General features: G+C 37.5%; 1 protein-coding gene across 1 annotated transcript in view; it reads left to right on the forward strand.

The window, feature by feature from the left end:
* Window positions 1-16,078, forward strand: part of arhgef1a (Rho guanine nucleotide exchange factor (GEF) 1a) — a 31,456-nt gene that overhangs the window by 12,108 nt on the left and 3,270 nt on the right. The window contains exons 5-21 of the mRNA XM_058753417.1: window positions 146-275; window positions 1,337-1,446; window positions 1,973-2,116; window positions 2,751-3,001; window positions 3,463-3,588; window positions 4,833-4,950; window positions 5,486-5,734; window positions 5,886-5,962; window positions 6,070-6,245; window positions 8,954-9,021; window positions 9,408-9,596; window positions 10,641-10,739; window positions 10,850-10,896; window positions 11,316-11,357; window positions 12,267-12,317; window positions 12,423-12,734; window positions 14,250-14,436. Coding sequence (XP_058609400.1) covers window positions 146-275; window positions 1,337-1,446; window positions 1,973-2,116; window positions 2,751-3,001; window positions 3,463-3,588; window positions 4,833-4,950; window positions 5,486-5,734; window positions 5,886-5,962; window positions 6,070-6,245; window positions 8,954-9,021; window positions 9,408-9,596; window positions 10,641-10,739; window positions 10,850-10,896; window positions 11,316-11,357; window positions 12,267-12,317; window positions 12,423-12,734; window positions 14,250-14,436 — 2,376 coding nt within the window. The remainder of the gene's footprint in view (window positions 1-145; window positions 276-1,336; window positions 1,447-1,972; window positions 2,117-2,750; window positions 3,002-3,462; window positions 3,589-4,832; window positions 4,951-5,485; window positions 5,735-5,885; window positions 5,963-6,069; window positions 6,246-8,953; window positions 9,022-9,407; window positions 9,597-10,640; window positions 10,740-10,849; window positions 10,897-11,315; window positions 11,358-12,266; window positions 12,318-12,422; window positions 12,735-14,249; window positions 14,437-16,078) is intronic.

Below are 16,078 nucleotides of genomic sequence, written 5' to 3' on the forward strand. Positions count from 1 at the left end.
GTTTACATTCAGTTAGTAACATATTTCAGGTGATGCGTCTCCTGTGACTAGTGTTGATTAGAGGTTCGTGTAAATATGATTGACTGAAATTGAGTACTGCCACATATAAACATGACATTGCTCTCTTCGTTCTGCCTCTCTGAAGCCCATTTAAAGGATCGGCCAAGCTCTGCCATCTACCCGTCAGATAGTCTGCGCCAGTCACTACTCGGGTCCCGTCGCGGGCGGTCTTCTCTCTTACTTTCCAAGAGCGTCTCTACCAATAACATTGCAGGGTGAGTGACAGAATTGACAGACAGATACATAAAATGGTCTCTTATCTGTGAAGTATACTAACAGATCACTAAATGAACAAGTCCCTAGTTTATAAATACTGTAAAAAAAGAAAAAAAGAAAAAAAAAAGTTAAATCACATTAATCGTGAAATATCTACAGTATATATAGAGAGAGAGAGACAGTTCTCATCACTCACTGTGTATTTTTTTTATCCTTCTCTTTTTGTATGTGTGTGTTTGTGGCTGTTTTAGTTTAATGTAAGCAGTTTTGTTTGAATGTTATATATTAGTCACTATGTTCACTTTATTTGTAATTTTATTTATTTTTTTTATTTTTTTTGCTTTTTTCCCCAAACATAAGAACAACAAACACATATAATAAATAATAAATAAAAATAAATAAGATACAAAAAAATAAATAAATAAAAACAAGGAGAGAGATACAATATAAATATCACAAGTGTAACATATTTAACAAATAAAATATGACAGTTTAACAATCAGCACTTATCAAATGATGTAGTACTGTTTTTATATAATTCAAAAAGGGGTCCCAGATTTGATCAAATAATTCACTCCTGCCCCTCATAGAATATGTTATCTTTTCTAACGGTACACAGCTGCACACTTCCGACAGCCACAATCCAATCGGCACCTCAATGTCTGCTTTCCATTCTAGTGCAGTACATTTCTTAGCTATTATTAACAACATTTCAGTCAGCTTAATCGCTTGATTATGTCGGAGGTTGGAGTTGGTAAAATTACCTAGTAAACACACCTCTGGGTCCACTGGAAAATTACTTCCATGAATTTGTGATATAATGTTACATACTTGCACCCAAAACACCATCACTTGTTCACTTTATTTTTGAATTCATTTAATATATTTTTATTTTAAATTTGTTATGTGTATTTTTCTTTCTGTGGTGATTATGATGCCTGCCTCTCATTTTGTTGTTTTTTTGTTTTGCTTTTTTGTCTTTTGCATGTGATTGCATGCATATGTATACATCTGTTTGTATGCATGCACATGGTCCATGTGTGTGTGCATGTGCGTGTAGGACTCTGAATGATGACTCTCCTCTGGGGCTGCGCAGGATCTTGTCTCAATCCACAGACTCGCTCAACTTCAGGAGCAGAACCATGTCTATGGAGTCACTCAATGATGAGGGTAAGCAGCACAACTGTTTCCAACATTAATAATAAGAAGAAATGTTATCAAATCCGCATATTGTAACAGTTTCCGAAGGATCAAGTGACAATGAAGACTGAGTAATAGCTGCTGAAATTTCAGGAATAAATGACATATTGTATTGTAATAAATGTAAATGCTTTCTATATTAAAATAGAAAATTGTTATTTTAAAATGGTAATAACAGTTCACAATATTCACAATTTTTACTATATATTTGATCCAAATAAATGCAGCCTTGGTGAGCATAAGAGATATTGTTGAAGAATATTAAACATTAAATTTTACTGGCCACAAACTTTTGAATGGTGATGTGTCTTATAAAGAATCAAAACAAAAAAAAATCCTATATTTTTAGGACGATTAGAGTCACGTTTTTGATTGGTGCGGTTGGCTGCTGTACAGTTCCCAAAGTTCATGTCTGACCAACCTGTTTGCCTTCAAACTGAAGTTATAATACAGAAATGGTTATTATTATTATTATTCTTCTTTCTCGTGCTTTTAGGAGAGGGCTACTTCACCTCTCTGCTGGATGATCTAGAGTTTGAAGGCCGGGAATTTGAAGCAGATTCCTGGAGCATGGCTGTAGATTCCACCTACTTGCAGACCCACCGTAAAGATGTTATCAAGAGACAGGACGTCATCTATGGTTAGAAAAAACACAGATCTAAGTCTAGAATCAAAACATGTTTATGACTGTAAATGGGCCGTTGACTCTGAAACCTGATAAAAATGCAATTAATTGCTTTTATATAAACAGTAATGTCTGTCCAGACACTGTTTTTTAAGAATGATAACGAGGCATTGAGGTATAGATGTCTGCTCAAGTATGCTTTTAATGGCCTACATTAAATTTCTATACTAATTTTTTGAAAAAAATAAAGCACAAAACAACATTAAATGCCATAAGTGAGTTTATGCATCACATTATAATTTTGCTTAAGATCACATTTAACTGTGATATTAAAGTATTATTATTTTTAAACATTAACTTTAAGGGAGTTTTAAATGACTAAAAAGATCATCTAAATATAAAAATGGAAGAAATGAGCATGCACACACGTTTTGTTGGCTGAACAATCAACACCAAGGTACACAGATGGTAGTATAACAGATGGAATGAGCTGTACTTCTATGCCTCACTACCTTGTTTTCCTTCACATTAAATTTAATATGTTGTTATCTACCCTCAAAAAAAGGACATTCATTTGGGCTACATGTCCAACAAAGGCCCATTAAATGTTGTATTTTACATCTTAAGAACTTCTCCGATGTCATTTCAGAGCTGATCCAGACGGAGCTCCATCACGTTCGGACGCTGCGGATCATGGATGGTGTGTTCAGGCGGGGTATGCTGGAGGATGTGCAGCTGGAGCCGGGGGTCGTGCATGCGCTGTTTCCCTGCCTGGAGCGCCTGTTGACGATTCACACGCACTTCCTCACACAGCTCCTCACACGGCGCACTCATAGCCTGCAATCTGACAGCACAAACAATTTCACCATCACTCAGATCAGCGATTTGCTGATACAACAGGTAGGAGTGCGATTGTTAGTTTAGGTGGGTGGAACAGGGAATAAATGCATTTGGTTACATCTGGCCTGCCTTAAGTGATTTTGGATGAATGTGTCTGTTTTAATTGCCAGTTTAAAATGTGTCATTTAAATTAGAACTGTCAATTTAATGCATTAATGTAAAAAATAAACAGTTAATTATGCAATAGTGCAACAAAATGGAATGGGTCTGTTTTAAAAGTGTTTTTGAAATTACTTTTAACAAAGCGCCTTAAAAATATAAATGCAAATTTCATTGCAAATACATGGTTTTGAATGAGAAAAGCTTGATGTCATGATGTAGAGGCAGTGAAAAGTCAAACAGAAAGAAAAGGTGACAAATGGAAATTGAAACGTCATTCTCTCCGAGTGTATGAGAGTGGGAGGCTTAAAGCTTTCAGGTTTCAAGGAGCAAAATGTTCACGGTCTTTGTGTGTCTGTCAGTTCTCAGGTCAGTGCGCTGATGAGATGCTGAAGGTGTATTCTGAGTTCTGCAGTCGTCATATGAAGGCCGTCAAACTCTACAAAGAGCTGCTGGCCAGAGACAAGAGACTGCAGCTCTTTATACGGGTAAGAACAAGAGAGACCGACGAAGGTGTTTGCCATCCGGGTGCGTTTTGTGTTTGCATAACCGGGTCAGGTGTTGTCTCATATGTTGCTAGTGGGAGGACAGAGTGGTACTGAGTGATGAATGATGGTGGGCGGGTGCATTAATGGATTAAACTCTCATAGATGTGTGAATCATAAGATTTCCAGGTATCTTGATCGTGTTTGGCTCTTGTGCATTATTTTAGTCGTAATAGCTTAGCATGGGGATGTCACGATAACAAAACGAGTGACAAAGCAAAACGCATATGCTATTGAATGCACTTCTTTTATTTAAAAAGTTAAATATTGTCAGAGCAGTGGTGTGGAAGGTGACCCAGGGTTGTGTGTGCACTTTCTTGTCAAAATCTTGGCTTTGCTATTTAATAAAGACAAAAAGGCAAGTTTTAAATATTAATATAAATATACTTATAATTTAGGGATACATCAGCAGTAAACTTTCCAATATTGGTCAGTGCCGGTAAATGATTTCAGCATAAAAGGCTATTTTTTCATGGCAAAATGAAATTACTTGAAAAGATTCTGACCAGAATTAAAATGTATACTATATTATATATTGCTATATTATTTATATATTTATTAAATATTGCTATATTATTTATATAGTTATTTAATATATATATATATATATATATGTATGTATGTATGTATATGTATTTATATAGTATTATTATATATAGTTATATATTGTAGTATATAGTTATATATATAGTACTATTATATATAAATTAATAAAATTATTCATTTTAATAGTATTTATTATTTATTTTAATAAATAAATATCACCAAAGGCTATTTTCATGGCAAGATCAAAGTATTTTAAAACGAAAAATACTGGCTAAAATGAAAATGTACAAAATCATATATTGTGTAAATATAAAACAATAAAGTGTTTTCAAGTATTTTTACAAAACTTTGTTACAGATTTACAGAATTCTACTTAGAAATTAATATTTTAGTCATTAAATATTTGCTTGGTTAGCTTTAAGCGCAAATAAATTAGTTCTAGCTCATTAGACATGATGTTATGTTATCTTTCTAAAATCAGTTTCCTGAGCAGGTGCCTTCATACACAAATCTGTCTGACTGGGCATGACAGCTGCTGTAGATTTTGGACACAACTTTAGACTGTCTGTGTAGAAATATAGCACACAGGCCTAGGCAGAAACCGTTAACAGTCCATTTATCATTGTCTTTGTTGCTCTCAGAGGGTGAGTCGGGGTCCTCTACTCCGTCGTCATGGGTTCCAGGAGTGCATCCTATTGGTCACTCAGCGCATCACGAAATACCCCGTCCTGTTGCAACGTATCTATGATAACACCAAAGGTAAGACACAAGCATATAAATGTCACCAATGTTAAAGGGATAGGTTCATCCAAAAATGAAAATTCTGTCATCATTTACTCACCCTCAAGTAGTTCCAAACCTGTATGAATTTCTTTGTTCTGCTGAACACAAAGGAAGATATTTTGAAGAAAGTTTGTAACCAGGTTGTTTTGGGGCACCAAATACAATGGAAGTCAATGGTGCACCAGAACTGCTCTGTTTCCCACATTCTTCAGAATATCATCCTTTGTGTTCAGCAGAGCAAAGACATTCATACAGGTTTGGAACTACTTGAGGTTGAGTAAATGATGACAGAATTTTTATTTTTGGGTGAACTATCCCTTTAACATTGACTGTATTTAAACAGCTGCTCACCTCCGCCCTTCCTCCCATGGTCTATAACTTTTCAATGTCCCTTTAAAATACATATATAATTTTTTTTTTTTTTAATGAAAAAATGTATTATATACATATGTGTCATAAAATGCCCCTGGTTATGGACTTTTTAGACTGACTATTGTATGTACCAATGCAGACAATCCAGAGGAAGCTGCAGGTCTGTCTCATGCACTGTCTTGTATACGGGAGCTGCTCTGTTCGGTGGACCAGCAGGTGTTGGAGCTTGAAAGGACACAGCGGCTGCAGGAGATCCGGTCCAGGGTCGACCCGCGGGCCGAGGCCAAACTCCGCTCCGGAGCTCTGTTCAGACCGGCTGAGCTGCTCCGCAGGCAGCTGATACACGAAGGCACGCTGCTCTGGAAAACGCCCAGCTCTCGCCTCAAAGGTAGTGAAGACCGTGGCTGTTTATGAGGAAGTGTGATGTGATACATGACTGTGTGAGATGGAGAGAGACACACATGCTATTGTATTAGCTGACATGTAATGTGCTGTGAGTGTTTGAATGTACAGAATTTCTTGTTTTCTTTGTGTTCTAGATGTTCAGGTTATGCTGATGACTGATATTCTAGTATTCTTGCAAGAGAAAGATCAACGGTTCATCTTTGCCAGTTTGGTAAGTTACTTTGCGATTAAGTATTTAACTTTTCCATGTAGCTGTAAAGCGAATCATTTGTGAAAATCTGTACAACAATATCTCGTTTCTTCTCATTCTCTCTGTAGGATAAATCTGCTGTGGTCTCACTGCAGAGTCTCTTGGTCCGAGACATAGCCAATCAGGAGCGAGGCTTGTTCCTGATCAGCAGTGAGTCCAGCCCACCTGAGATGTATGAGCTCTATGCAGCATCTAAAGATGACAGAAACACCTGGATACGGCTCATACAGCAAACCATCAGCTGGTACGTGCATGCAAATACATCAGTCCACACAACACTCAAAGCTGCCATTTGACTTTTTCTCCATCTCTCTCTTTGCAATTGAATGGAAAATCCCATGAAAGCACTTTTCTGTATTGCTCCTTTGTATTTTCTTTTGAATCAGGACATTTCGAAGGGATATGTCAGTTCTGTGGGAAGCTTGACTTGCCAATAGCCTTTGTTTACATTACAGCTCAGCAAAAACAAACTTGACAGCTTGGAAGGGACTCCTTCCCAAAAATAGAAAGACATCTTAGAAAAGATACCATTTAAACTATGTGGAAAAAATAGTAAGAGTTATATTACAGAGGCAATAATGTCAAATCCAGTAATTATTTATTGATTTATTAGTAAATACTAGTATTATTATTAATATTTATAATTATAATGAATAATTTAATAATAGTTATTATATACAGGTGCTGGTCATATAATTAGAATATCATCAAAAAGTTGATTTATTTCACTAATTCCATTCAAAAAGTGAAACTTGAATATTATATTCATTCATTACACACAGACTGATATATTTCAAATGTTTATTTCTTTTAATTTTGATGATTAGAGCTTACAGCTCATGAAAGTCAAAAATCAGTATCTCAAAATATTAGAATATTACTTAAGACCAATACAAAGAAAGGATTTTTAGAAATCTTGGCCAACTGAAAAGTAAGAAAATGAAAAGTATGAGCATGTACAGCACTCAATACTTAGTTGGGGCTCCTTTGCCTGAATTACTGCAGCAATGTGGCGTGGCATGGAGTCGATCAGTCTGTGGCACGGCTCAGGTGTTATGAGAGCCCAGGTTGCTCTGATAGTGGCCTTCAGCTCATCTGCATTGTTGGGTCTGGTGTCTCTCATCTTCCTCTTGACAATACCCCACAGATTCTCTATGGGGTTCAGGTCAGCGAGTTTGCTGGCCAATCAAGCACAGTAACACTATGGTCATTGAACCAGCTTTTGGTACCTTTGGCAGTGTGGGCAGGTGCCAAGTCCTGCTGGAAAATGAAATCAGCATCTCCATAAAGCTTGTCAACAGAAGGAAGCATGAAGTGCTCTAAAATTTCCTGGTAGATGGCTGCGTTGACTGTGGACTTCAGAAAACACAGTGGACCAACACCAGCAGATGACATGGCAGGCCAAATCATCACTGACTGTGGAAACTTCACACTGGACTTCAAGCAACATGGATTCTGTGCCTCTCCACTCTTCCTTCAGACTCTGGGACCTTGATTTCCAAATGAAATGTAAAATTTACTTTCATCTGAAAAGAGGACTTTGGACCACTGAGCAACAGTCCAGTTCTTTTTCTCCACAGCCCAGGTAAGATGCTTCTGACGTTGTCTCTGGTTCAGAAGTGGATTGGTAGCCCTTTTCCTGAAGACGTCTGAGCGTGGTGACTCTTAATGCACTGACTCCAGCTTCAGTTCTCTCCTTGTGAAGCTCTCCCAAGTGTTTGAATCGGCTTTGCTTGACTGTATTCTCAAGCTTGCGGTCATCCCTGTTGCTTGTGCACCTTTTACTACCCAAATTCTTCCTTCCAGTCAACTTTGCATTTAATATGCTTTGATACAGCACTCTGTAAACAGCCACACCTTTCAGTAATGACCTTCTGTGACTTACCCTCTTTGTGGAGGGTGTCAATGTTCGTCTTCTGGATCATTGCCAAGTCAGCAGTCTTCCCCATTATTGTGGTTTGAAAGAACAAGAGATACCCAGAATTTATACTGTAGGGATGGTCATTTATTCAAACTCAAATGTAAATATTCTAATATTTTGAGATACTGATTTTTGACTTTCATGAGCTGTAAGCTTTAATCATCAAAATTAAAAGAAATAAAAATTTGAAATATATCAGTCTGTGTGTAATGAATGCATATAATATACAAGTTTCACGTTTTGAATGGAATTAGTGAAATAAATCAACTTTTTGATGATATTCTAATTATATGACCAGCACCTGTATGTATATATATATATATATGAAAGTGGAAGTGATGTGACGTGTGGCAACCCACTCGGAATTAGTGCTCTGCATTTAACCCATCCTAAGTGCACACACAGCAGTGAACACACACCCGGAGCAGTGGACAGCCAGCACTGCAGCGCCCAGGGAGCAGTTGGGGGTTCGGTGCCTTGCTCAAGGGTCTCACCTCAGTCTTGGTATTGAGGGTGGAGAGAGCACTGGACATTCACTCCCCTCACCAACAATCCGTGCCAGAGCTGAGACTCGAACTCACAACCTTTAGGTTACGAGTCCGACTCTCTAACCATTAGGCCATTATTATTTATTAATAATCATCATTAATTATCATTAATAAATATTTATATTTATGTTATTTTTTTTGCATAACATTTTTTTGCTACTACCCTCTTGCTGCCCTCTGGGAGTCCCCTGACTGCAGTTTTAAAAACCCCTGGTATACAGTGACACTTTCAAAATGAATAAATTCTAACCACTTCCTTCAGAAAAAATAAATAAATTAGCAAAGAAAGTACAAGCACTGGCAATATTTTCAGTTTCATTTAAAAACTGTATAGAGTGGCTTATATTTTCGGTCTGTTTTCCCAGAAAACATGTTACTTGTTAAAAGCAGGGACACTAGTGTATAGATGACTGCAGTGTTAATTGACATCAACTACCATTTCTAGTGGTCATTCTCATTTACCTTCATTGTTTTGTCACACAGCTGTCCATCAAGAGAAGAATTCCCTCTGATAGAAACAGAGGACAAGGCCCTTCTGCGAAGACTCAAAGGTTTGCTTTTAACACTAACGCACACACATTCACACTCCCAACACTGGGACAAACACGTTTTCATTCTGATTTTTTTATTTTCCAAAAGATGAATCACTACAGTGGGTTAAGAATTAAAGGATTGAAAGAAGCATTTTAAAAAGCTCAAAAGAGCTCTTTCACCCATCTGTCAGATCAGTTGGTTACCTATCACAAGACATTTTCTCAAAACGAACGAGCTAGCTAGAAAAAAAAACGAGTTGTCTTGACATATATACAGATTTTTATGTTTTGATATCTTTACACAGAATTTGAATGAGGAACAAAGCCACTATCTTGAGTGTAAAGAAGCTGACGTTGGTGTTTTATTCAAACAAGCACTTTGTTCCTCCTGCTCTGTGTTTCAGCTGATATCCAGCAGAAGGACAGGGAGGTGTTAGAGCTGCTTCAGGAGCGGGTCACCCTGTTCTCTGACTTGGCGGAGGTCATGGGAGGTTATGAGGTCATGCTGCCGTCCTGTTCCAGAAACCTGTTCAGAGCCGAGTCTCCTCAGGCGCCTCGTGGGGAACAGCTGCTCACACAGGCCATAACTGAGGGTAAGACAGACAGGATGTTACATTCAGGGCTAAAGCAGGGCGTTCTAACTGTATGAGGCTGGTTTCACTCTAGTGTGTATTTATTTCACCGCCCATGTTAACAGGTTAAAGTATTCACACTATGAGTAAGCAGTGCATGGCCACAGAAAAGAAGGTTAGAGTCCAAGACTGCTTTTGCCATGTGAGGCAATAAGGCAATTTTTGTATTATTTTTTTTTTATTTGTTCATTTATTTTTTACGAAAAGCACAACCATAAAAATCTTCTGGTTTTATGTTTAATGTAAAAATATTCAAATATTCAAATAAAAGCTTTGAAGATTCAGCATCTTAGCAATTAATAAATCGGCACAGCATCTGAATAAATAAATGGCAGATTACATTAATGAAAACAGAAGCATGTTCAAATATATTTCAGACAGTATTTTTAATTATATGTGTTTAGTTCCTAGAGATTAAAAATATCTTGGAAATATTTAAATATAGATATTTCTAACATTTTAAATTATTGTCTGAAAAATGTTCAGAGGTTTTGGCATTGTAGCAATTAAAACTATTTTAAATATATAAAATATTGACCCATCCTCTGAATAAATGTTTTTTAGTTTGTGTAGATTCAATATCTTTAAATATATTTAAAATAAATAAGATAATATAATAAAATTCATACTTGGTGCAAGTAGATCTCTGTCTCTTTTTATTTAAACAAAAAAAAGTTTAATATTCTTTTTTTTTTTTTCTTCCTATTTTGGAAAGTCCACAGACCAGTTTGTTTTTTGTTTGTGTAGGTTAAATATCTTAAAATGTATTTAAAATAAATAAATAAAATAATAACAAGAAATAAAGATATTAAAATATAATAAAATTCATACTTACTGCCAGTAGATCTTTGTCTCTTTTTATTTAAACAAAAAAAAAGTTTAATATTCCTTTTTCATATTTTGGAAAGTTCAAAGACCATTTTAGCTAAATCTTCTGAGCTCATGCTCAGATCTTCAATAATAACTTGTAAAATGTCATGATGTACTTTTTCTCACTCTCTGCAGTGGACAGACTGACAGAGCTGTTATTAGGATCCAATTTTGAGGTTCCTCTGCCCTGCAGTTCCAACGGCCATCACAACCACACTGGAGCGCTAGTAATCAGTAGGTGTCAAATACACAACACGCAGTATGTAAATGAATGTGCTTTTAGTGTGTCTGATTGGCTAAATATACCTTTTTATCTGACCATTGTGCTTCCTGCATTCTTCTAGATGGACAAGAGTTCTTAGTCAATGGCTCTCAGGAGAACCAAGCTCAGGTACATAAAACTAACATTGTTTTGTAAGAAAATATGCTTATATATCTATGTTAGTGAGTTGCTTATCACACTTCTCTGACATCCAGCATTGCCTGCTTCATAAAATGTAATAATTATGCACATAGTAAGATGGTTCGACGCTATTACTGAGTTTTTATGTAATGCTGAAAAAAAAAAAATTAGTCATTTTCCAAGCCCATCTGAAACTCACAGGTTTCCATAGCAACCTGAATCTACCAAAAACTCTCCATCACGACTCACCACTGGTGCTTGAAAGCTGCGCTTCATCTCCCTTTTCATCGACACATAGCAAGACAGTGCTTTTCAATGTGTGCTGACAAATGAAAGCTTTTTGAATTAATTTGCTGTTTCGGAATTTTGATTGTGTGAATAATGAAAAACTTCCCTATTCTCTACAGGATGGTAATGGGAATCAAATGGAGGACAAGACACCAAGTGAGGTACTGACATTTAGGCTTAATGTGTACTGTGTAGGGATGTGCTGAGTGTATCAGTGCATACATATGGGCTGATAATGATAACTGATTATTTAACAATTCATTGAACTGACTAGAGTGACTAGCAAATTAATAAACACAAAGCACACTTACACACACAATAGCTTGCGATTAAAAGCTTAGAATATGGATTTTGCAGCACATAAATACAATGTGAAAAACTCGTTAACTTTTGCTTTTAATTTACTGGCAAATTAGAAGTTCAAAAGTTTGGGATCAGTAACTTTATTATTATTATCAAATGAATACTTTCATTCAGCAAGGATGCATTAAGTTGATCAAAGTGACAGTAAAGACGTTTGTAATGTTACAAAAGCTTTATTTCAAATAAATGCTGTTCTTTTGAACTCTCTATTCATCAATGAATCCTGAATCCTTCCTATTCACGAATATCCTTTTTTTACAAAAAACTAATTCAACAGCACAACTGTTTTCAATATTGTTGATAATAAATGTTTCTTGAGCAACAAATCAGCATATTAGAATGATTTCTGAAGCATCATGTGACACTGAAGACTGGAGTTACGGCTGCTAAAAAAATCAGCTTTGCCATCACAGAAATAAATTATATTTTAAAATACAGTTATTTTAAATTATGAACCTATGCAAACCATGGTCCATAACACATGATAATCAACTATAATTCCATTATTGGTATGAATTGGTTTTTAAATTTTACCAGTTATATGAAAAAAAAAAAATTGCCCTCCATTATACTGTGCATCACTAGCCTCCTATAAATATTACAAGCACACCCAAATTTCCAGGCTTATATGGACTAGGGTGTGTATTTATATATTTATATTATTATTATTTTTATTAATATGCATCTGAATGTTTTTTGTGTTTTAGGAGGTGTCACAGAGGCTGGTGAATCTCAGTGCTCAGTTACACACTCTGCAGGTAATGTGTGCATTGCAAAACACATTTATCAGATATTCCTCTGACGTCCAAACCGGATCCAAAATGAATTGTCAGTGAGGCCAAAAACTCATCCTCTCCTCCTAGGGTGTGGTGATGCGTCAGGACTCCATCTTAGAGCTCTGCCTACGAGAGAGCTCCGTCTCCCCGGCCACCACAGGGGTTCGTACGGTGCGCTCCCTGTCCCGGGATGGAGCGAGTGACATTGGCTCTCTGGGAGAGCTGGCCCTGCTTCAACGGCAGCACAGTCTGCTGCAGGAGGAGCTGGGACGCCTCAGGGGAGCCGAGGGCAAACTCAGGGACAGCGAGAGAGCCAGAGCCCAGCTGGAGAAACAGCTCAGGGATCTTAAGACCAATAGCGCCGCTCTAGGGAATGGAGCTGGAAGTGCAGGCTCACAGGTGAGTTGATTTTACAGTATTTAGTAAGTTCAAGTTTCAATTTATTTATAAAGCACATTTACAACAGCCACACAGCTGACCAAAGTGCTGTACAGAGATTCAAAAAATAGTAAAAGAATATAAAAATCAGCACAGCTAAACAATTAAACAGGGTCTCGCACTATAAGATAAGTAAATGTATTAAAAACACAAAAAAAACAAAGAGTATAAACCCATAAAAGACTAAGCGAAGGCCGTAATAGAAAATTATTTATAAGCCAAAGAAAACATATATGTTTTTAGGAGAGATTTAAAAGTGGACAGAGAAGGAGCATGTCTAATCTCTAAAGGGAGGTTATTCCACAACCACGTCCCAACCGCTGAGAAAGCTCGATCCCCTCTACATTTGAGTCTGGATTGTGGGACGAGAAGAAGATTCTGATCACTGGATATTAAACATCTGGAGGAGGTGTATGGGTACAACAATTCAGATAGTTAAATAGGGGCTAAATCATGTAAGGATTTATATACAAATAAAATAATTTTAAAATCAATTCTGAATTTAATAGGCAGCCAATGAAGGGTCTGGAGAATAGGAGTAATGTGAGCGCTTTTGCGGCAGTTGTGAAGGAATCTGGCAGCAGCATTTTGAACTAGTTGAAGGCGATCAATTAATGACTTCGAGCTACCACAGTATAGTGAATTGCAATAGTCTAAGTGTGAGGTGACAAAAGCATGAATAGCCATCTCTAAGGTTTTATGATTTAAGAAAGGTTTGATTTTTGATAGCAGGCGAAGTTGATCAAAACTAGAACCTATTACAGAGGAAATATGTTTGTCAAAGTTTAAGGACTCATCTAACAAAACGCTCAGGTTCCGTACACGTGAAGATCTAACCACTGATAAACTACCCAGGTCAAAGCTGGTTGTCTGAGAATTGTCGGAGGGCCCAAAAACAATCACCTCAGTCTTATCTTCATTTAATGACAAAAAATTTTGGGCTAGCCACAATTGAACTTCCTCTAAGCATTTTAGCAAGGAAGTAAATGCAGAGGGATCATTTCTCTTGATAGGTAGATCAATTTGGGTATCTTCAGTGTAAAAATGAAAAGATACCACATGTCTTCTTACAATGGATCCCAGAGGTATCATGTACAGAGAGAAGAGAGAGGGTGCCAAGATAGAGCCTTGGGGAAGACCACAAGTTAAATGGGCAACAGAAGAAGAAAAGTTACCTTACCTTAAGTTACCTTAAGAATTTTCTGTCAGTGAGGTATGAATGGAACCACTTAAGGGTGGTTCCTTTTATCCCCACAAAAGACTCTAATCTAGATATCAAAGTGGAGTGGTCAATAGTGTCAAATGCTGCTGATAGATCTAAAAGCACGAGAACCACAGAGTTTTTAGTGTAAATTCATTCATTTTTGCACTCAGAAGCAAAGTTTGCCAAACACCACATGACGCATACTAAAGTATGCAAGAGCTACAATGTTGTAGCTCCCAAATCTCATTCGCTTCTCATTTCCTCTTTTTAAGGCCCCATCAACTCGCAGAGAGAGCGATACTGACCCCAATACTGACACTCCATTGGCTAGCCAGGAATCGATGGACCAATCAGATGGCTTGCAGGAATGCAGTGATGTGGAAGTGGATGTGATATCTGATGACGATGATGACGACGAGGTTGATTCGAGGGTGTCTCCCCGTTCGGAGAGTCCCAGAGGTCTGTAGAATGACACAGAATGACATTATTAGAACCAATATAATTACACATACACAGATGTAAATATAATATACAGTGGGGAAAATAATTATTTGATCCCCTGCTGATTTTGTAAGTGTGCCCACTTAAAAAAAGAAAAGAAGGGTTTGTTATTTTTATGGTAGGTTTATTTGAACTGATAGAGACAGAATATCAAACCAAAAATCCAGAAAAAAGCAGCATACAAATGTTAAAAAAGATTTACATTTTAGTTAGTCAAAGAAGTATTTGATCCCCTACCAACCAGCAGGAATTTTGACTCCCACAGATTGGTTATGTGCACATGTGGAACACAGATTAGTCCTGTCACTTTAAGAAGATACTCCTAATTTCAGCTCACTGTGTGTATAAAAGACTCCTGTCCATAGAATCTGTATCTTCCATTCCAACCTCTCCACTACCATGGGCAAAACCAAAGAGCTGTCAAAGGACATCAGGGACAAGATTGTAGATCTGCAGAAGGCTGGAATGGGCTACAAGATCATCGCCAAGCAGCTTGGTGAGAAGGTGACAACAGTTGGTGCGATTATTCAGAAATGGAAGAAATATAAAACAACCTGTGCAAGCTCTGTGCAAGATCTTGCCTCATGGGGTAAGGATGATCATGAGAAAGGTGAGGAATCAGCCCCGAAATACACGGGAGGAGCTTGTTAATGATCTCAAGGCAGTTGGGACCACAATCACCAAGCAAAACACTGGTAACACACTACGCCGCAATGGATTGAAATCCTGCAGCGCCCGCAAAGTCCCTCTGCTCAAGAAGTCACATGTACAGTCCCATCTGAAGTTTGCCAGTGAACATCTAAATGATTCAGAGAAGGCTTGGGAGAATGTGCTGTGGTTAGATGAGACCAAAATTGAGCTCTTTGGCATCAACTCGACTCGCCGTGTTTGGAGGAAGAGAAATGCTGCCTATCACCCAAAGAACACCATCTCCACCGTCAAACATGGAGGTGGAAACATTATGCTTTGGGGCTGTTTTTCTGCTAAGGGTACAGGATGACTTTACCACATTGAGGGGCAAATGGACGGGGCCATGTACTGTAAAATCTTGGGCGAGAACCTCAGCCAGAACACTGAAGATGGATCATGGGTGGGTCTTCCAGTATGACAGTGACCCGAAATATACCGCCAAGGCAACAAAGGAGTGGCTCAAGAAGAAGCACATTAAGGTCATAGAGTGGCCTAGCAAGTCTCCAGACCTTAATCCCATAGAAAATCTGTGGAGGAAGCTGAAACTTCGAGTTTCCAAGAGACCGCTTAGAAACCTTAATGATTTAGAGATGATCTGCAAAGAGGAGTGGTCCAAAATCCCTCCCGAGATGTGTGCAAACCTGGTGACCAGCTACAAGAAACGTCTTACCTCTGTGTTTGCCAACAAGGATTTCTGCACCAAGTACTAAGTCATGCTTTGCTTGGGGATCAAATACTTATTTGACTTACTAAAATGTAAATCTTTTTAGCTGCTTTTTTCTGGATTTTTTGTTTGATATTCTGTCTCCAAAAGTTAAAATAAACCTACCATAAAAATGATAAACCCTTCTCTTTTTTAAGTGGGCAAACTTACAAAATCAGCAGGGGATCAAATAATTATTTTCCCCAC

The sequence above is a fragment of the Onychostoma macrolepis genome, chromosome 19 (genome assembly GCF_012432095.1).
Source record: "Onychostoma macrolepis isolate SWU-2019 chromosome 19, ASM1243209v1, whole genome shotgun sequence".
Classification (NCBI taxonomy): domain Eukaryota; kingdom Metazoa; phylum Chordata; class Actinopteri; order Cypriniformes; family Cyprinidae; genus Onychostoma; species Onychostoma macrolepis.